This window comes from Pelodiscus sinensis, chromosome 20 (genome assembly GCF_049634645.1).
Source record: "Pelodiscus sinensis isolate JC-2024 chromosome 20, ASM4963464v1, whole genome shotgun sequence".
Lineage (NCBI taxonomy): Eukaryota > Metazoa > Chordata > Testudines > Trionychidae > Pelodiscus > Pelodiscus sinensis.
Genome location: NC_134730.1, coordinates 12,978,409 through 12,998,882, shown reverse-complemented (window position 1 = coordinate 12,998,882; position 20,474 = coordinate 12,978,409). Strand labels below are relative to the sequence as shown.

At 46.4% G+C, this 20,474-nt stretch overlaps 1 protein-coding gene and 1 long non-coding RNA gene across 4 annotated transcripts in view; one reads left to right on the top strand and one right to left on the bottom strand.

Annotated features, from left to right (window-relative positions):
- The first annotated feature begins 573 nt into the window (after positions 1-573).
- LOC142819103 (uncharacterized) lies at positions 574-20,471 on the top strand. The gene is made up of 3 exons (XR_012896817.1): positions 574-847; positions 5,815-6,025; positions 20,055-20,471. It is a non-coding gene; the product is annotated as an uncharacterized LOC142819103 (long non-coding RNA).
- Positions 13,444-20,474, bottom strand: part of FADS6 (fatty acid desaturase 6) — a 42,128-nt gene continuing 35,097 nt past the window's right edge. For all 3 annotated transcript variants that reach the window (XM_025178135.2, XM_025178134.2, XM_025178136.2), the window contains 3 exons: positions 18,066-18,253; positions 16,671-16,850; positions 13,444-15,425 (listed from right to left, as the gene is read on the bottom strand). In XM_025178135.2, the coding sequence (XP_025033920.2) occupies positions 15,276-15,425; positions 16,671-16,850; positions 18,066-18,253 (518 nt within the window). In that variant the 3' untranslated portion in view covers positions 13,444-15,275. The remainder of the gene's footprint in view (positions 15,426-16,670; positions 16,851-18,065; positions 18,254-20,474) is intronic.

Sequence of the window (20,474 nt, the reverse complement as noted above, 5' to 3'; positions counted from 1 at the left end):
ACATTAACAGAGCCTACCTTGGACTACATTTGATTCTTCCCCATCTTGAGGATACACAAGTTCGAATTTGTAAAATCGTGAGTCCAGAAGTTAAATTTAGTAAATTCGAAATAATCTTCTAGAGGACCCTGGTGTCAGTGTGGACAGCTGAGATTTGTTTTGCGCAAAAAAGCCCTGATCGTGAAAATGGCAATTGGGGCTTTTTTTGCACAAAAGCGCGTCTAGATTGGCCACGGACGCTTTTGCGGAAAAGTGCTTTTGCGGAAAAGTGTCCATGCCAATCTAGACGCTCTTTTCCGAACATGCTTTTAATGGAAAACTTTTCCGTTAAAAGCATTTCCGGAAAATCATGCCAGTCTAGACGTAGCCAAGCTGTCCAGCACCATCTGCGATTTGGGGGGTGTGTCATGACCATGAGAGATGGCCAGTAGCTTGGGGATTAAGAGGTTAACTATGTCCCTGTACCTAGCCAGGTATCTGCTCAGCCAATAGAAATGCAGATAGGGATTTCAAACCGAGACAAAGGAATTTTTAATTTTCCCCTCCTTTGTCTCTGAGCCAGTTGACTCTCTGAGGGGGGACAGAGGACTTGTCTCTCTCCAAGAAAAGACTCTTCAGCATCTGTAAGTAGGGAAAAGTCTAGATAAATCCATCAGGTTTTATTGTTTTCTGGTTTGAGAATTTGGATCTAAGACCGTGGTCACCAACCGGTAGATCATGACCTACCAGTAGATCTCAGGGGCTCTAAGAGTAGCTCTTGAGCCCTCTCTGAACTGCGCGCTTGTGCAGTACATTTACATTAGATTTCCTTATTTGAGGAGCAGCTACTCTCCGAGCAACAACACAGGTGAGTAGTTGTGAGGAATGGTGGGAGCTGGGAGGTCGGGAGGGCTGAAACACCCCAGCCAGCTGACTGTGGCTTTCAGCTGAAAGAGGCTGCCCCGCACTCCAGCTGATCGGCGGCTTCTCCTCTGCGCCTGCCCACATGGAGCTTGGTGCACCCTGGCTGAGTGCCATGGCCAGCTGGCCGGGCAGCCGCTTCTCTTCCCTCCAGCCCGGCTGCCCTGCGCTCAGCCCAGGGAGGCTGTGTCTAGCTCCAGCTGTGCTGGAGCGTGGTGCACCTTGGAGCGTGGTGCACCCTGGTGGGCACCACTTCCAAATGTTCAAAAACCTTTTTAAAAAAGCAGCAGTATAAGGATTGGGGATAGCAAGTGATGGAGAGGAGAAGAATAGAGAGGGCTGGGCTTCAAGGAAGGGGCGGAGCTTCAAGGAAGGGGCAGGGCGGTAAATCTTGGCTTGGTCTGTCATTTAAAAAGTGATCTTGGGTGTGTAAAAAGGTTGGAGACCACTGATCTAAGATCTGTTCTGTTAGAAATGTTTTTTTTCTCCCTTCTGTAACTAAGTCCTGAGCCCATGGGACTCCCCGATGAGTTTATTAATTTGTGACTCTTACCGTACAGTCACCTTAATCATGTTTGCAACTGTAATCTTGTTTTGGTAATAAAAGGTTATTTTCTTTTTCTAAGTAACCGGTATTGGTTCTTTTTTGTGTCCTGAAAGGTCTGTGTGTACAGTAATTCCTCATTTAACACGTGCCCGCTTAACACGTTTTCGAGATAGCACAATTTTTTTTTTAGGGAACATTTTTTGAATTACACAACCATCCCTGGTATAACACGATTTCCCCAGCCAGCCCACTGCCGGTGGCTGCGCGGGGCTTCCCCCGCCTCCCTGCAAAGCGGCGGAAGGTTCGCCGCTTGCCGCGCCGTTCCCCGATGACCCCCCGCTTGCCGGACACAGTGCGGGTCCCGGCAGACCCGTCACAGGGGCATACTCCCAATCCAATCCCCCTCCCCTTCCCTTCCTCAGAGCTAAACACCTCCCCTCCCTGCTGTAACCCAGTCCCCTTTCTCCCCCAACCTTATGTCCCAGTCCCAACAGACACCACCGCTTCAATGGGAAAATTGACCCCGCATAACACATTTTCACTTAACATGATCATTTTATGAAAATATCTATAGTGTTAAATGAGGAATTACTGTATATCTCTACCTGCCCGACAGAGGGGTAGCCACACAGACTGAAGGTTGTTTTTCTCTTTTCTCTTTTTCAAGCTCTTTTGGGAAGAGAGCTTGGGGTAACCCGGGGGTTGGTTTCAAGTATCCATCCCTGTTTGTGGGTTCAAAAGCACATGATGGTGGCAGCAGATTTTTATCCCCAAAATTTAGGTTTTTAGGATTTGGGGGAGAAGTTTTATACCAAAGCCTGGAGAGAGAAAGTTTTGGGGTACTTTAGGGGGCCTCCACTTCTGCATTTATCCTGCCAAAGTGGGGAACAGCCTTGACACCATGTCACTTAGCCTACCAGTATCCCCTCAGTCTTATCTGGATTGAGCATCAGCCAGCTAGCTCTCATACTTGCCCCAATGTCCTACCCATGACAGCTGCTGCTATTTGAGTTTTCTTTATCTACAGAAACACAAGTTAGTCCTTTGTGAGGCTACTTTTAACAGAAAAATAGCCTTGAGGCCCAGAATACGTTCCCAGAATATGTTCTCTAAAGAAGGTCTGACAGATAAGAATGTCCTCCGACCCAGAGATAAACACCCCAAGGCTAGACAATTTATGTGGCTGGGGCATAGGAATATGGAGCTTTGTGTCCTTTATTACCCTGTGGGATGTATTTGCATTGAATAGTAAGTATATTTACATTGTCTGCCTCACCACAAACCAGACAACTCCTATTGTCGCTTAAGCACAACTACCAGACAAAATGTTTTTAAAGAGTGTGATTTTGAGCATCACTACTGCTACTCAGAAACCTCCATATTCAAGCCCTCGCTGCTCTTTGTGATGATGATGGTCCCAGTCAAAGCTGTCACAGTATTGAGCATGGGTACTGCCTGGCTATGCTTGCAAATTGTGCTGTGTTCAGCATCTGCTGCTCACACTTGTTATCAGTAACAGGTAATTCTTCTTCGAGTGATGTCTCCATTGGTGCTCCACTGTAGGTATCAGGCTTATCCCGGCACTATAGATCAGAGACTTTTAACAGACGTAGTCAGCCGGACCAGCATGTGCGGCCAGCGTCTCGTGACATTCATGCCCTTTTTCTCATGAGCGCGGTCCAGCTCCCGCCAGTTCCTCCCAACCGTCCTCGGTTGCAGACGGAGCTTTCTCTTTCTCTCCAACTTCGTCTAGTCAGAGAAGCATAGATAGTTATTAGTTAATTGTTGTTGTTAATATTAGCCAATTTATAGTTAATAGTTAGAGTTTATAGTTCATAGTTCAAAAAAGAAAAAACTTCTTTGTTCCATCAGCCTTTAAGATGCTGACCCAAAAAAGACCATCCCTCAAACAGATGATGCCAGGTTCTCTGGGTTTTAAAAAATGTGACATTTGTTGTGAGTCCACACCAGCCTCAGATGGCCATTCGTCATGCGTCTGCTGTTTGAGCAAGGCTGATGCGCCTCAGAAATGCACCCATTGCTCAAGGATAATGGCGAGAGCCCAGTGAGATAGTGAAATGAGCCTTCAGATGATCCTGTTTGACTTGGCGTCCGTGGCTACAATAGACCCTGCTACTATACAGAAACAGAGAGCGTCCTCTCCAAGGGCAGCTCCTGCAAAACAGATGCAGGCTTCACCAGCACATTCTCTGCCGCCGATCCTGCTGAGCAGGGTGAGCACAGGAGATAAGCCTGGAATGCCCGGTACCGCCTCTTTGCATACAAGACCTAAAAAGATGGCACCCTCGGTGCCAACTGCACGGGCACTGATGGCACCAAGATCAACATTGGCACCGATAGCCTCATCGTGTAAGACACCTGCACCAGTATCAACGCCGACTCCAGCAGCACCGCTGGCACCTGCTGCTGCAGAATCCGTGCCGCAATCCAATCCGGCACTGGAAAGGGCCGACGCTTTCTCGGCACCAAGAAAAGTGTCTGCAAAGAACAACATGCATTGGAGCCCGAGCCCTATTTCTGTCTCCCGAACGTTCTCTCCGACATCAGCACCTTCTTTACCGGCACTGAGGTCGCTGGTGCTGCGCATTCCCCATATGGAACCGGAGGAGTTTTCATAATCAGGAAGGTCTCCATCCCCGTACCCTGAGGCACTGCAGAGAGACTCTTGCTACCACGTGAGACCCCTCTCTCTCCACCCCCCTCGTCGAGAGGATCTGGAATCCTTCCTCATTCCCCAATACTGTCACCACATGCTGCGTACTGGGGGAGCACAGGAGTGCATTTTCTTCTAGACCAGGGGTCTCCAAACTACGGCCCGCGGGCCGGATGCGGCCCGCGAGGCCCTCTCATCCGGCCCGTGGAGACCTTTTTGTCTACGGAAAAAAAATTACAGAAATTTACGTTCAAAATAGGACTGGTGGGTTTTTACCAGTTTTTGCCCAAGGAAGACTTTCCTAATGTCAAAACTTTTGCATCAAGGTACCTTTCAATCTTTGATCCGATGATAATCTCAGGTCACTGTTGATGTTAGGGACAACAAATCTAAAGCCAGAAATGTCTGCTATTTTGGCATCCAGGAAACAATTTCACCATTCACACTAATACAGGTGTTCATGTGTAGTGTATCAATGTGTTATTAAATAATAACTGAATAAAATAATATTAAATAAATAATTAAAAACAACATCCATGTTTTGATTGTTTTTTATTTGGACCTCAAGTGTGTAGTCGGCCCCCGAACTGCTGTTTGATAGTTAATGCGGCCCTCGGGCTGAAAAGTTTGGAGACCCCTGTTCTAGACGGTCCTCGCCTGGGCGACCACATCATTAGCACATCTACCATCACGACCACACACACTTGTCCTATTATCATCACCATCAGTCACATTCAAGGAGAGGGTCCCTGTGTTGCCATAGGTCACCCAGATACCCACTTGCCTCCATACCACCACCCTGCCACCACCACAAAGCCCACCACCTCAAGTGCATCACCTCAAGTGCATCACTCAGAACCCAAGCCACTACGTCGCTCCAAATGTTGACACTGAAGGTGGTCTTCTTGTTTGCTATAACATCTGCCCACAGAGTCAGTGAGCTTGCGCCCCAGTGTCAGTGCTACTGTACATGACTTTCAACAGGGATATTGTGGTATTACGACCTCACCCAGACTTTATCCCCAAAGTCTGCTCTGAATTCCATATTAACAAGCCAATCATACTCCCTTCCTTTTACCTTAAGTCACACACTTCACCACAGGAGGCAATCCTCCACACTCTCAACGTATGCAGGGCGCTCGCCTTCTACATTGATAGGTCCTGAGATTTTTGTAAAACAGACCGTTTGATAGTTTCTCTCACTGATCGATCCAAGGGCGAGACACTGTCATCCCAGCGTATCGCTAAACTCATAGTTTCGTGCATCACCACTTGCTACTCCATCCACTATAGACCACTTCCATCACAACCAAAGGCTCACTCTACAAGAGCTGTGGCCACATCCTTGGCCTTTCTACCGGGAGTTCCCCTTCACAACATTTGTCGGGCAGCCACACGTTCATAAAGCACTATGCAATCGTGCAGCATTTGGCTGCAGACTCCATGCTGACCTCAGTAGGACTTTCAACATCAAACAAACCTTGATTCCGGAGCCCACCATCCAGACATTTCTGAGTACTGCTACACAGTCACCTACAGTGAGCACCCAAGGGGACATCGCTTGAAGAAGAAGAGGAAGTTAGTCACCTTGGTGCAGTAACAACAGTTCTTCGAGATGTATGTCCCCGGGGATGCTCCACTACCCGCCCTCCTCTCTGCCCCGGAATCTCTGTTAGTAAATTTCTCGTTTCAGATACTCAAGCAGATGAGAGGAACTGGTGGGAGCTGGATCGCGCACATGAGGAAAAGGGTGTGAACGGCCCAAGATGCTGACTGTGCATGCGTGGTCCGGCTGACTACAGCTGTTAAAAGTCTCCGATCTGTGGTGCCAAGACAAGCACAACACTTGCAGTGGAGCACCCACAGGGACACACATCTCAAAGAACCATTGTTACTGCACCAAGGTGAGTATCTTCCTCTTTTTGTACATTCTGGAACAGGAGTTGTATGCAGTGTAGTGCAGCTTCTGCAACACAGAGCTCTTTTTCAGGTCTTAGAAAGGTGCACCCCACATCACAACAAAATGCAAAATGGAACAGATTATGTGCATGCATTGGAAGGGACCGTTCAAGGCAGAGTGGCTCATTAATAACTCTGCAGTCATAGGACAAAAATAGGGGTCAGCAGGTTACAGATTGTTGTAAAAAGCCATAAATCAGTGTCTCTATTCAGCCATGATTTTTAGTGTATAGCAGAGTTATGAATTTAAGCTCCCAGGACAAAACACCGGAGAGCATGCTGTGGGGAACAATCAATTTTACAATAGCACCAGAGCAACGGGGTAACATTTTCAATAAGGGACAGGCGTTTAAAGGTAATTTAGGCCCCTAATGAAGCAGATAAGTGCCTTGTGGGATTTTGAAAAGCACTGATGTATCTAACGTCTTTCAATTTCAAAGACTTTCCAGTAAGACTTAGGCTCCTGAGCCTTTCAGTCATTTTTAAAAATGGGACTTAGGAACCGAAGTCATTTCAGATCTTGGGAAAAATTTCCCTCAGTTCTTTTCTCTAAATCCTTTGGTGTTTAATTGCCAAGTAAGGAGCCAACTAAGCCTGACCTGCATTTGGGAGCGGGGAGGAGGGACACTACTACACAAGCAGTGTTGCAAAGAAGTACTGCATCCATAACAGGACCAAGGACGCAGAGCAGAGCATACCCACTAGCTGCCCAGGCCCTCCCTCCAGTACCATCATCCATAGGCCTGTGGGTGCAGAAAGAGAACAGGCTCCTGCCCCCTCTGCTATTGCCCTGTTCCCCTCTGGGCTACTAAGTGCTTCCAGCACTAGCACCATACTCCCATTCTCAACAGGGGCAGGTTGGGAAATTATGGTTGCCTTGTGAGCAGAAGCACCAGTGAGGATGAGACTCCTTGTACCTTCTTCTTTGCCTCCATGATGCCCCTAATTTGTCCTTTAATATTTTATTCTCAGGCTAGTAATTTTTCTGCTTGGAGTTTCATTGTGCTTCTTACACATCCATTAGCCTGAACTCAGCCTTCTTTCTTACCGGGACATTTACAGCCATGTTGTGCAGTAACTTTTGATTTTTAACATCAACCCCAGATTTGGTACTGGCAGAACTTGATTTAACCATCTTTCAGATGTGTCCCAAACCACTTCACAGGGTCCCTACTTCTGCATTGCTGACCAGCATGAAGCAATGGCTCTTCCCCTCCTCAGAAGCTGCACTCTTTGGAACCACAACTCATCAAGCAAGAGATGGATTTGTATCTCCAAGCTGGTTGTTACACTGGAATTGGTAACCCCCATAGAGTGAGGACTGTAACTTGCTTACGGTATAACAGCTGGTTATTCTAAGAGTTCTGAAATCCACAGGATTTCCCACATTGTCTTGAAAATCACTGGGCAGCTTTCTGAGAATTTGCATTTCTCTGGCCCAGCAGAGTTAGTTGTTCTGATTTCAGTGGGAGCGAGGCACCTAAATTAGGGGGCTACGTCTAGACAGGCATGATTTTCCGCAAATGCTTTTAACGGAAAAGTTTTCCGTTAAAAGCATTTGCGGAAAAGAGCGTCTAGATTGGCACGGACGCTTTTCTGCAAAAGCACTTTTTGCGGAAAAGCGTCCGTGCCAATCTAGATGCACTTTTGCGCAAAAAAGCCCCGATCGCCATTTTTGCCATCGGGGCTTTTTTGCGCAAAACAAATCTGAGCTGTCTACACTGGCCCTTTTGCGCAAAAGGACGTTTGCCCGAACGGGAGCCACATAGTATTTTCGCAAGAAGCACTGATTTCTTACATGAGATCGTCAGTGTTCTTGCGGAAATTCAAGCGGCCAGTGCAGAGAGCTGGCAAGTTCGTGGACCTCATCGAGGTTTGGGTGGAGGCCTCCAACGTCCATGATCTCCGCACTAGGCACAGGAATGCAGCCATCTAGGGCAGGATAGCTGCCAACCTGGCCACCAAAAGCCACATGCGAACCCAGGAGCAGGTTTGCATGAAAATCAAGTTGGTCCAGTGAGACCCCCGACCCTGAGCCCTGAGCTTAGAACATAAGAACATAAGAATGGCCACACTGAGTCAGACCAAAGGTCCATCTAGCCCAGTAGCCTGACTGCCGACAGCGGCCAACACCAGGAACCCCAGAGGGGATGGACCGAAGACAATGACCAAGAGATTTGTCTCGTGCCATCCATCTCCAGCCTTCCACAAACAGAGGCCAGGGACACCATTCCTAGCCCCTGGCTAATAGCACTCCATGGACCCAACCTCCATGAATGTATCTAACTTCTCTTTAAACTCTGTTATAGTTCTAGCCTTCACAGCCTCCTGTGGCAAGGAGTTCCACAGGTTGACTATGTGCTGTGTGAAGAAGAACTTTCGCTTATTAGTTTTAAACCTGCTGTTCTTTCATTTCATTTGGTGTCCTCTAGTCCTTCTATTATGGGAACTAATGAAGAACTTTTCTTTATTCATCCTCTTCACACCACTCATGATTTTATATACCTCTATCATATCCCCCCTTAGTCTCCTCTCTTCTAAGCTGAAAAGTCCCAGTCTCTTTAGCCTCTCTTCATATGGGACCTGTTCCAAACCCCTAATCATTGTAGTTGCCCTTTTTTGAACCCTTTCCAAGGCCAAAATATCTTTTTTGAGGTGAGGAGACCACATCTGTACACAGTACAGAAGATATGGCGTACCACAGTTTCCTTCTTCCACTGGCTTCCCCCTTCCAGCTCCCTCCTCACAGGTTTCCCCCTCCCCTCTCCCACCCTCTCTCTTCCCCTCTCCCACCTCCTTTTCCCAGTCTCCCCAGGGGTTAATCCCCTCCCCAGTTTTGTTAAATAAAGAGAGTTTCTATTTTTGAACACACATGTCCTTTATTTTTTACATCAGGAAGGGGGGGCTAGGAAGGGGTAAGTGGAAGGAGGTGAGGGAGGAATGGGGCATGAGCCCCCGATGGGGAGGATTGGGCTGGCTCTGCGGGCTCTTCGGGGTGGAAGCTCTCCTGCAGGGCCTCCTGGATCCTGACAGACCCTCGACTGACACTCCACCCCCCCGGATGGCAGCCTGCAGCAAGTGTAGCCGGGCTGATGGCCGAGTGCTGTGATGTGCCGAGTGTGGGCACTCAGGGCATTCCAAGTCAGGACTGCTTTGCTGTCCCTCATCGAGGTAGACAAGCAAGAGGAGAACCCTGAGAACTGTCTGTCCAGGATGGGGGTCGGGTCCCTTTAAGCACAGCCCTCGGCTAGCCTGAGGCAGCAGCTCCACTAAGTCCTAACTCTAAGTCCTAACCTGATGCCCTGCCGGCACTGGTTCCGGCCAGCCTTAACCTCAGTTCAGGGTCCACTCAATGTGGACATGCTATTTTGAATTAGCAAAACGCTAATTCGAATTAGTTTTTAGGTCTAGATGCACTAATTCAAATTAGCTTAGTTCAAATTAACTCATTCGAATTAAGTTAGTTCGAATTAGTGCTGTAGTGTAGACATACCCTAAGAGACTAGTTGAAGCTTATCGTATAGTCAACTAGGGTATATCTACACTACCCCGCTAGTTCGAACTAGCGGGGGTAATGTAGTCATCCGCAGTTGCAAATGAAGCCCGGGATTTGAATTTCCAGGGCTTCATTTGCATGAAGCCGGCCGGCGCCATTTTTAAATGCCGGCTAGTTCGAACCCCGTGCCACGCGGCTACACGCGGCACGGAGTAGCTAGTTCGGATTAGGCTTCTAATCCGAACTAGCTGTACTTCTAGTTCCATTCCATGAGGAGTACAGCTAGTTTGGATTAGAAGCCTAATCCGAACTAGCTACTCCGTGCCGCGTGTAGCCGCGTGGCACGGGGTTCGAACTAGCCGGCATTTAAAAATGGCGCCGGCCGGCTTCATGCAAATGAAGCCCGGGAAATTCAAATCCCGGGCTTCATTTGCAACTGCAGATGACTACATTACCCCCGCTAGTTCGAAGTAGCGGGGTAGTGTAGACATATCCCTAGTGATGTGACTAGTCACTTCCCCCCCTCCCCCTTGCTGCCTCTATCAGAGAGAGGCAGCAAGGGGTAGGCAGGAGCCAGTGCTGGGGGGAGCCAGCTTAAAAGGCAGTCCCCCTCACACCATCTCCACGGGGGACAGAGGAGGTAGAGGCACAGCAGGAAATGGCGCAAGCGGGGTCTGAAGCAGTCTTTGCTTGCACTGCTTCTGCTGCAATTCTGCTTTTGAAATGTACAAGAGCCCCATTTCAAAGGCTGACGTGCTGCAGGCAGCGCAGGGCCGTGCTCCATGTGGGGCTTCCACTTTTGAACTGTAGCAAGAGCCCGGCAGGGCTGTTGCTACAGTTCAAAGGCAGAGGTGCCCTTATAGACTAATCGAATAGTCAATGGAAATCCCATCGATTAATCCATTAGTTAATTAATCTAATGTAACATCCCTAACCCAAACCCTTCTAAAGATCTGGACCTCTCTGCTTCTGCTCTGGAGCAGCTCCTTTTGGAAGTTTGGCCTGAGATCACAGCATATGTCACCAGATTGGCTGCTTGTCAAGTGCCCCCTCATGGCCAGAGATCACTCTGCCTGGGGCCTGCCTCAGTTTCCATCGTCAAGAAGCTTCCTAAATAAGCCCCCCCGGCCCAGAGGTTTTCATGAATCCAATAAAAACAGCCATTCTTAGTGTCTAGCTTATTAAAGTTAAAGATAAATACAAAAATCTCCTCCTCCCCCAGGAGTCCCAGGGTCCTTCCAACCTTACCTGGTTATTCTCAGCTCTTCCTTGCTGGAGGAACATGCTAGTATCAAGACTCTTGAAGAAGCCTTGTACACTCTGCACAACTTCCTGAGCATTCCCCGACTTGGAGTCCGCTTCTCCATACCCAGCTGGGCTCATTGGACAGGGGCTGGCCAGCTCCAGGCCTCCAACCCTCTGGGCACAGGCCACCCCACCAGAGTTTGGCTCAAGAGCTGACATTTCAAATTGCTTTAACAGCCACACGCATATTCAGATTTTTTTATTTTGAAAATTGCTATATCTTGCCAGAGCCAGGAGCAGAATGAGTAGTGGCAGGCAGTGGTGAGTTAGCCCAGTAGGTTTTTAAGCACAGCTTCCTCAACAAGGAGCTTATTTGAATATTCAAATTACTCTAAATCCCATGTGTGTAGGGAGATTATCTTGAAAACTGGTATGTCACAATTTAGAGGCTGAAGTAGGTCTTTGATTTCAGGATCAACATTGGGGTCATTTGGTGAAGGGGCTCCCATGACAGCCCCTCTATACTGAGCTGATCATACCACTTTCAGAGCCTTATCGTTTTTTCGGTAAGGGAAAATTCACAGCCCAACCTTAACCTCAGCACAAAGATTTTTGGGTAGTGATTAATAACTGGTTGAATTCCTACCCTGCAGAGTCTTTCCTAGACCTAAGTAATAGCCACTTTCAGCCTCTAGACAGCTATATGTAAGGATGCCAGCTGTAATGCAGAACTACTTAAAACAGGCTTTGTTGCTTAGCGTATTCATAAGCTGATGAGATACCAGTTTATGTATGTGTTAGTGGATTTTAAAATGGCACTTTCCGGCCTCCGGATTTCATTTCCCACCAGGTTTTTTGTCAAATCCACTTCTCTCCAAAGAGTGCTGCAATAACTGTAGGAGTATGGGGCAGTGGGATTAGCATCCCTATACTGCCTAAGCGTGTAGCTAATGCACAGTTAAAATCTCTCTCCCGCTATTGCTGCAAGTGGGAGCTCCATTCACTCTGCCGATATTAGCATACATTGGCCATCATGATTAATGAAGCATTTAATTATGGAATCATAAAAGTTATAGATGGAAAAGGTCTATAAAAGCTTAACTCTTCATGACTCAATGGCACATCCACAGGGCCTGATTCTCCCCTCCTGGTGATGTTACTCAGGAGTCACTGCACTGAAGCCAATGGAGTGAGACCCCTGTAGTCAGGGTGATATTCACTCCTGTGCCCTGAGCCAAGGGGGGCAGGCTGTGGATATGCCTGGGGCTGGCCTTGTGCTCAGAGGTGAAAATCACACTCAGTGAGAAAAAGGAAGGGCCTTTATCTGCCAAAATGTGAGCTATGGTAAATCATGGTCAGGTAAATGCCACAGATATTCGAGTATGACCCTTTTTAGATGCACATTCCAGCACCAGATCCATTCTCACTCCCCAACTCCACCCTTATCACCGCCACGGTATTCCCAGGGCCAGATCTTTCAATCCTTCTTCCTTAACTCCAGGGCTGTGTCTAGGCTTGCAAGTTTTTCCGCAAAAGCACCTGCTTTTGCGGAAAAACTTGCCAGCTGTCTACAGTGGCCGCTTGAATTTCCGCAAGAACACTGACGATCTCATGTAAGAAATCAGTGCTTCTTGAGGAAATACTATGCTGCTCCTGTTCAGGCAAAAGTCCTTTGCACAAAAGCTTTTGCGCAAAAGGGCCAGTGTAGACAGCTCAGATTTGTTTTGCGCAAAAAGGGCCTGATGGCGAAAATGGCGATCGGGGCTTTTTTGCGGAAAAGCGCGTCTAGATTGGCCACAGACGCTCTTCCGCAAAAAGTGCTTTTGTGGAAAAGCGTCCGTGCCAATCTAGACGCTCTTTTCCACAAATGCTTTTAACAGAAAACTTTTCCATTAAAAGCATTTGCGGAAAATCATGCCAGTCTAGACGTAGCCCAGGGGTAATTTGGCCAGAATAAGGATTGACTGCAGGACTTGGCCCAGAGAGGGTGACCAGAGAATCTGCCTTCCCAACAGCAGTAGAGACCTGAGGACAAAGATAAATAAGAGAATTTTATTGCCCATTGAGAAGGGTTTGTAATAGGCAGCTTGGCTGATGTACAGGGCTTTAGGATTTGCTTCTTGCTGAATGAGCATTTCTTTCTTTGCATAGCCACACAGTACACAAAGTGTTAGGAACAGTGCAGGCAGTACTCCCTTATCAGCAGTTATCCTGCCTTTTCTTAACATGAAATATTAATCCATTCAAGTGGATAAATATTAATAGCTTTTTGGCAGAGAATCCAAAAGGGCCAGAAGAGGAGTTTGCCTTTTGCTGTTTTTCAGACAGCTCTGAGAGGAGGTCTTAGCATTATACAGTCACCTCCCCTCTTCCCACAATATTCTCCAACAATACTACTGGTGCAGGGGTGGGATTTTACAGCAGAAGGGAGGAAGGCTTTCCAGATCTCTCCCTGAGAACAGACGACCTGCATTTTAGTCCTTTGACCCACAATTTGGTGCTGGCAAAAGATACCAAATTCCAGAGCCAACCTAAGGTGTCTGTGGCTCCCAGAGCTATCCTCTCCCCTCCCACCCCCCACTCCCACCCCACCCCACCCCACCCCATCCCACCCCACCCCAAGTGTGCAGGAACTATGCCATTTAGTGTATAGGAGAGGATCTCTTCTCTCAAGTTTCTCAGTCTTTTCCTTGCAAAGTGCTCTGACAACTTAATTGATGGAACCCGGTAACTATGGATGAAAGCTCGCCACAGACTTTTCACTTAAAGATCAGAGGTTACATTTTGGCTCCTCTACAGACACCCAGGGCTGGTCCACTGGCTTCATGAATACCTGAGCTACAGATCACTCAATTTTAGAGAGAATCTTCTAGTAGCTCTTGGTTGTTGGGGGCTCTGGCATCCCAGCAGGCCACCGGAGCTGCCACAGCTCCACTATCCCAGGGCTCCTGCAGCCAACCCCATGGCCTCCCTGGCTTCTGGTCCAGAGTCTCTCTGGTTTAGCAATATCTGTGGTCCTGCTGGAACATGGATGTTGTCGAACCAGAGAGTCCCAGACAAGAAAGGTTCAACCTGCATTTTAAAATTAGCATTACTCCCTGAGAAAAGCAGGAGTACAGATTTCAAAATGAGCAGCCTCTTATTTTGAAATAACGGTGGATGCTCCACTTATAAATTCAACCAAAGGGAGGTTATTTCGAAATAAAGCCCTAGTGTAGACCAGCGCTGCCTGTTTTGCCATTGAATTCAACAAGCCAGGATTTCACCTGAGGGACATAGCAACATTCCTGAATGAGCACTGAGCCCTCCAGTAGCTGGAAACGAAGAGGCTCCCAGAGTCCTGCCTTCTTTGGATAATTGTCTCTCGAAAACTTTCTGCCCTGTTGGCTACTAGGTAATTGGCCAGGACAAACAGCTGGGTTCCATGTCTGCAGCAGGAGGCTGGGGTAACCTTATGATTTCCACCTTCAACACCCACAAGACAAATTCTCCATATGTCAGAAGTCAGATGAGTTGGAGTGCACCCCAAAGAAACCTCTCTCTACCTCTTCTGCAAACCCTCCATCCTGCATTGTGCACTCTGGTGAAACCATGATTGCACTGGGAAGGGGAGGCACTAAAAATTTTCACCAACTTAGTCCGAAAACGCTCTGGCTAATTTTGTCAAATCTACACTCCTAGAAGGAATTATTCTGCCACAAAGCAGGTAGAGGACAGCTGGTGGTAGTGTAGTTTCCTTTACACCACACCTCCAGTGTGCCTCCATTAATCTGGAGAGACCACCTTTAAAGCACTACATTCTTTATGGCCCATTCCAGCCTCAGCCTCTCAAGCTGACTAAGGATTGGTAATACAGGCTTCTTTCTCTGAGAAACCAGTCATAAACTCCATGTGACTTGGGACACCAAAGAGCCCTCAGATGGGAGCCAGTTTTCAGTTGTTTTCAAAAATACAAACTTTGCCTGGATTTGAACCTCTGACCTAGAGTTAAAGGCCAGTTCCCCGAGTCATCCTGTGTGTGTGGGACCCTGGAGTTGGATAGAATATTAAGCCCCTTCCTTGTTGTGCTCCCAATCCTCTCCCAGAGACATAACAGTACAGAAAACAGGAATTAATAGCAATCTCTAACCAAGAGTTAAAAGAAAATGGAAGAAAAATAAATACCAGTTACTAATATCTCAAGTAAATTCCATTTGACCCTACTGTACTGGAGCTACAGAATTCCCTTTTGTCCCATCACCATTCAGTCACAATTTATCATTCCAGTGTTGTTTCTAAGCCTCTATGTGTATTTCTTTTTGCCCAGAAGCAAGACACTTGAGGCAAACACGTTTCCCCTTTGATTGCTTTATAAGAGCAATGTCTTTGGTTCTAACCTTCCCAATCTTGTCAGATGTTATAATGACCCACAGGAAATGGCCCCATATCTTGCTATAGTGCTCCAGGGACAGTCATCATTGAATCCCCACAAGTTCAGTTATTGGGGGTGCATTGACCATCAGTTCCTCGTAATTTTGTAAGAACAGCCGTAGTCGGGACATATAGGAGTCCTCATTGTATGGCAGCTTCTTCTTTTTCAGATACTGGGAGACTATGGGTTTGATCTAAAAGGGAAAAAATATTACAATGACACCGTAAGTTCTAATGATGATGGTGATGCCTTACATTTTTACAGGACCTTCCATCCAGAGCAATCATTGAAAACTATGCATGTTGGCATCATATTGCCTACTGTCAAAATGCAGCCAACTCCGGGGTGGAACAAGAAAACTATTTAACAGTACCTAATATTATATAATGGCTTACATCAGGGAATGAAGATGAATATAATATCGAGCTCGAGCAGCAACAGGAATTTAGACTGACAATATATTTATATGAGTTGGAATAAGGGAGGGATATTGAAAAGCTGACATCCTTTTGTCATAATAAGGGCTGGATGACCACAAGCGCTCACTACTTTGCTCTTGCATCTAGGATCTCCTGCATCTTTCCCTCATATCATACTGGGGCACTGGTTCAGAAGGTAGAGTGCTTACTGAATTAACATCATCTTTTGCAGCCCCTGAAGGTTTGTTTTTTGAGGCATGTGAAATATGACAAAGACACTGCTTTGAGTTAATATCATAGCAGCAGCATGTCTTTATTGTTACTAGCATCATAAGTATTCATGGGACTGTAAAATAAGTAAAGGGTTTCAAACAAATACAGCCTGGACTGAAAAATACAGATCCACATCTCAACTAACCCAAAAATTCAGGGTGTTGGATGTAGGGGTTTGATTGGAGTCTACACCTAATACATTGCTAGTGGAGAATGAAGGCAGTACAGCCAGGTGTTTGATGATTCTAGCAGGAATTATTCACAGTTTAGGTGTGGTCTGAAAAGCTTTCCCAGGAGTAGAGCAGGGACTTTGCTAAACACTCTCTGGAAGGCTGTTGTAATAATAAAGCACAAAGTCAAGCATGGAGGAAGGAGACCATGGAAGAAGGTTGAAGAGAAGGTAGGGTAGAGTGTGTGGAGAAGGAAGTGGAGTGTGAGGAAATGAGGACAGAGATGCAGTTAGAATTGGCATTATGGAGTGTTCTGAAAATGTGAAGGGGTTTAAAATTAATGATGAGGGAAAGCCTGAGCAAGAATGGAACACAGAAGCGTGCTCAGACCTGCAAGGTAGGGAGAGAGGCTTCACACCTCCATTTTGAGTTAAGTGGAAGGGGAATCACACAAACTTATCTCCTCATTATTTCCTCCCATGGGCATCAATTTTCTCCTCTATGTTAAACGTCACTTTCCCTCCTGCTCCCCTCCCTCGGCACACCCTCTGGCCAGGCCCTCCTTTTCTCTCTCACCTTCAGGCACATGTTGTCAGAGAGGTTTGGGAAGAGATGATGTTCTACATGGCAGCTGATGATTGAGTGCCCAAAGGTCCAATCCAGTAGGGCATTGCGGGGCAGATTCAGAACTGCAAGACTCATCAGGTGAATCCGCTTGGGCTTCTTATCAACAGAGAACATCGGGAGGCCAATGTGCTACAAGACAAAAATAAAAAACGTGGCATCACTTTCTTCAGCAGGCAGATAGGGTGCATGGCTTCCTGAGGACAAGGGTGGAATCCAGCTATGTGAGGCCAGGGTGGAATGATGGCTGTTTCTCCAGCTCCTCATCTTTTTCTGTACATGATCTTGTGAGTCTCCTTCTTTATGGGGTTGAGAAGTCCTCATAACAGGTAACAGGCTAGTGCCATCAACTGGAATGCTCTGATTTCCCACTCACACCTTACGGGTCAAGTCTGTTGTGGGAGCACTAGCACTCACACACTGCTTCCCACATATTATCTCAAGGCCAGCTATTTGTGGCAAATCAAAAAGAAGCCTCTGTCCCAGAGTCAAGTGACATGACAAGAGTTTGGAAACCCTGTGACTTCAGAGGAGTTTCTATGTAAATGTGATCGGAATCTGGCCATTTCATCTTAGGCCTGTTGAAAATGATCAGTGACTCTCCAATGGGCAAGGACCAACTATTCTTGTTCCATCCTTCCCAAAGGCACCTGGCTTTTAAAGTAAGGGTACGTCTAGACTACCGCGTTTTGTCGACGGAAGTTTTGTCGACAGATACTGTCGACAAAACTTCCGTCGACAAAGCGCGTCCAGACACATTGAGTTCTGTCGACAAAGCAAGCTGCTTTGTCGACAGAACTCCGTAGTCTGGACGCAGTGTTACAGGCAATAACACCTTCTGTCGACAGAGTTCTATCGACAGAAGGTGTTATGCCTCGTAAAATGAGGTATACCAGCGTCGACAAAACTGCTGAGTTCTGTCGACGTTATGTCGACAGAACTCAGCAGTAGTGTAGACGCTGGTATAGTTTTGTCGACAAAAGTCCACTTTTGTCAACAAAACTAGGTAGTCTAGACACACCCTATCATCTCTTAGTGTGAGAAGGAGCAAATTCTGATCTCATTTACACCTATATGAAGCCTTCTGTGTTCATTCTGTCTCAACTATCCACACTGTTATGCCAGGTGACATTGGTCTCCTCAACATTTTGGACCCGAGTCTAATCCAATGTGACATCAGTACAACTGAGATCAGAGTCAGGTCATTTGTCTTAAGTTTATAGATGCTTCAGTTGCCAAAGACAAAGTGAGATCTAGTTAATTAATACAGCTAGTTAATTAATACAGGGAGCTTTGCTTTTTTTGCTTCCAAGGACTTTGGTGCAAGCTGGGGTTTGTGGCCTCTACCTGGAAGATGTTAACATGGATGTAGGGGTGAGCAAGGAACGATCGTGTGATCAACATGCAGATGAGGGCAGACCACACCGATTGGAACCCTGAGACATTGACCAAGAGCCAGTAATGGGAGTAGAGACCAAGACACATGCAGCAGAGGGTCCGGAGAGCTGTTTTCAACTCGACATCCTTCAGCAAACCTATGAAAGAACAGATAACATACAGAGCAGCACTCAACATCTCCCTACATCTCCCAGTTTACCCAGATGGGGTATAATGCTGCAGTGCTTATATTCCAAATCCCAGAACAGGCACTGGTCTGTCACTCTGTATAAATTCCAAGGGCACTTGATCCCAGACCCACTTCAACACCTACGGTTCCACTGGCTGGACGGTTTCAGTCCTGAGTCAAATTACTGATACTCTTAGCAAGCTTCAGCTTACTCAGGTCAAATTCTGCACTGAAGTCAACAGACATTTGCCTGAGCAAGGACCAACTAAAAATTAAAGGCAGCTCGCTCACTCTGAGTAGCACTCACCCGAATGAGTAGCCCCACTGACTGAACGCTACAGTTACTCTGCAACACAAGTTGGGATGGCAGAATCAGGGCTTACATAATGACCTCAGAATTTGGCCCTATCTGATTTTTCAGCAAGCAATTGGCAGCTGTTCACTGCCTGTGGTTATGTGCTGACAGAAGAGTTTCCATACACAATGGACATTGCATTTCCTCAGTTATCATGCAGTCTCTTCTTCCACTGTCTGCACCTCCTGATCTCATTCTTCCCACTAACACCATCTTCTTACACACCCTACCACTGACCCCAGTGCTCTTCTCCTGCTCCTTCCTATCACGTGTTACGTGTGCTTGTCATGTCTCATCCTAACTTTGGGCACGTCTACACTGCAGTGTTATTTTGAAATAACTAATGCAGGGGTGGCCAATTCGCAGCTCTTGAGCCGCATGCGGCTCTTTGTTCCAAGAAATGCGGCTCTTGCTAGTTCTGAGCCGTGCGCCCAGACTGCTCATGGCTGGCCGCTCTGCGCACATGCCCCAGCACCTGGAGGGAGAAGCACATGACGACAGTGATGGCAGCAGCTCCAGTGAGACCCAAGCATTAGGTTAGAGCGGGGGCGGGGAGAGCCAGGGATGCCTGGCTCTGGAGGCAGAGTGAGGCATTGGATTAGGTTGGGAGGCTGGGAGTGCCTGGCTCTGGGGGAGAGGAAGGGGATTTTGGGTTAGAGCAGGGCTGGGGGGGTGCTGAAGCACCTTAAACTCAAAGTCTTCATGGATGCAGAATAAGGCAGCCAACACAAGTGTCATATTTAAATTCCAGGGCAAAAAAAATATCAGCATGTACCTGATTTACACTGTATTTCTTTAAAGAAAAATCAAAGACTATTGTTTGCCAGGCTGAAGCAATTATTCTGAGATATGAGTCTCTCCCTTGTTGTTTTTGAACTTATCATATTTGCAGTCTGGGACAGACCTGAATTTTTAGAACTATAAAAAAGCCATAATCTTCATAAGTAAAAAAATGAGGAAATCATACGAGAGATCAACAACCTGGAGTGAAACAGGCACTTCAAATTGTGCTAATTTACTTCTCTGTTCAGTTTAATTTAAAAAAAAAACCTCACGGGCCATAATAGGGCAGTAGTGTTAAATTTAAAATACATGGTGGGGATGCTTTTTTTTAGTGTGAGAATATTACTGTATTTTTAAAGTTATTTTTTATTTGATGTTTGTTCCTTGTCAAGTTCTCTGAAGATCTATGGACTGGCTGTGAATTTTTCAAGTGACTACAGACTTTTTTATTGGTTTTTGTCTGAAATGTCCTGTAATTTTTATCACTACATTTTGTGTTCTATCTATCTATCTATCTATCTATCTATCTATCTATCTATCTATCTATCTATCTATCTATCTATCTATCTATCTATCTATCTATCTATAAAAATAAATATATAATATGTGGCTCTTTGTACTCTATCCACAGCTATTTTGGCTCTTCATCTCTAGCTGGTTGGCTGCCCCGGAACTAACATTATTTTGAAATAACAAGGTGAGTGTCTACACAGCAAGCCCGTTATTTCAAAATAATTTCAAAATAACAGGCTTCTTATTCTGGAATAATAAACCCTCATTTCACAAGGAATAACACCTGTTTTGAAATAGTTATTTCTAAATAAGTGCGTAGTGTAAACCTACCTTTAGACTGTATGCTGTTCAGGCAAGGAATGACATATGTTCACTCCCTACTACAACCAGGCCTTTAACCTGACTAGGATTTTCATCATGTCAATAACTGTATCTATCTGTTCCCTCGCTCTTACAAATGAATTTAATTTTTAGTTTTAAAAACTTGCAAGTTTTAAACAATACTCATAGAAGAAAGAGATCTCAGAGGAAAGCAACA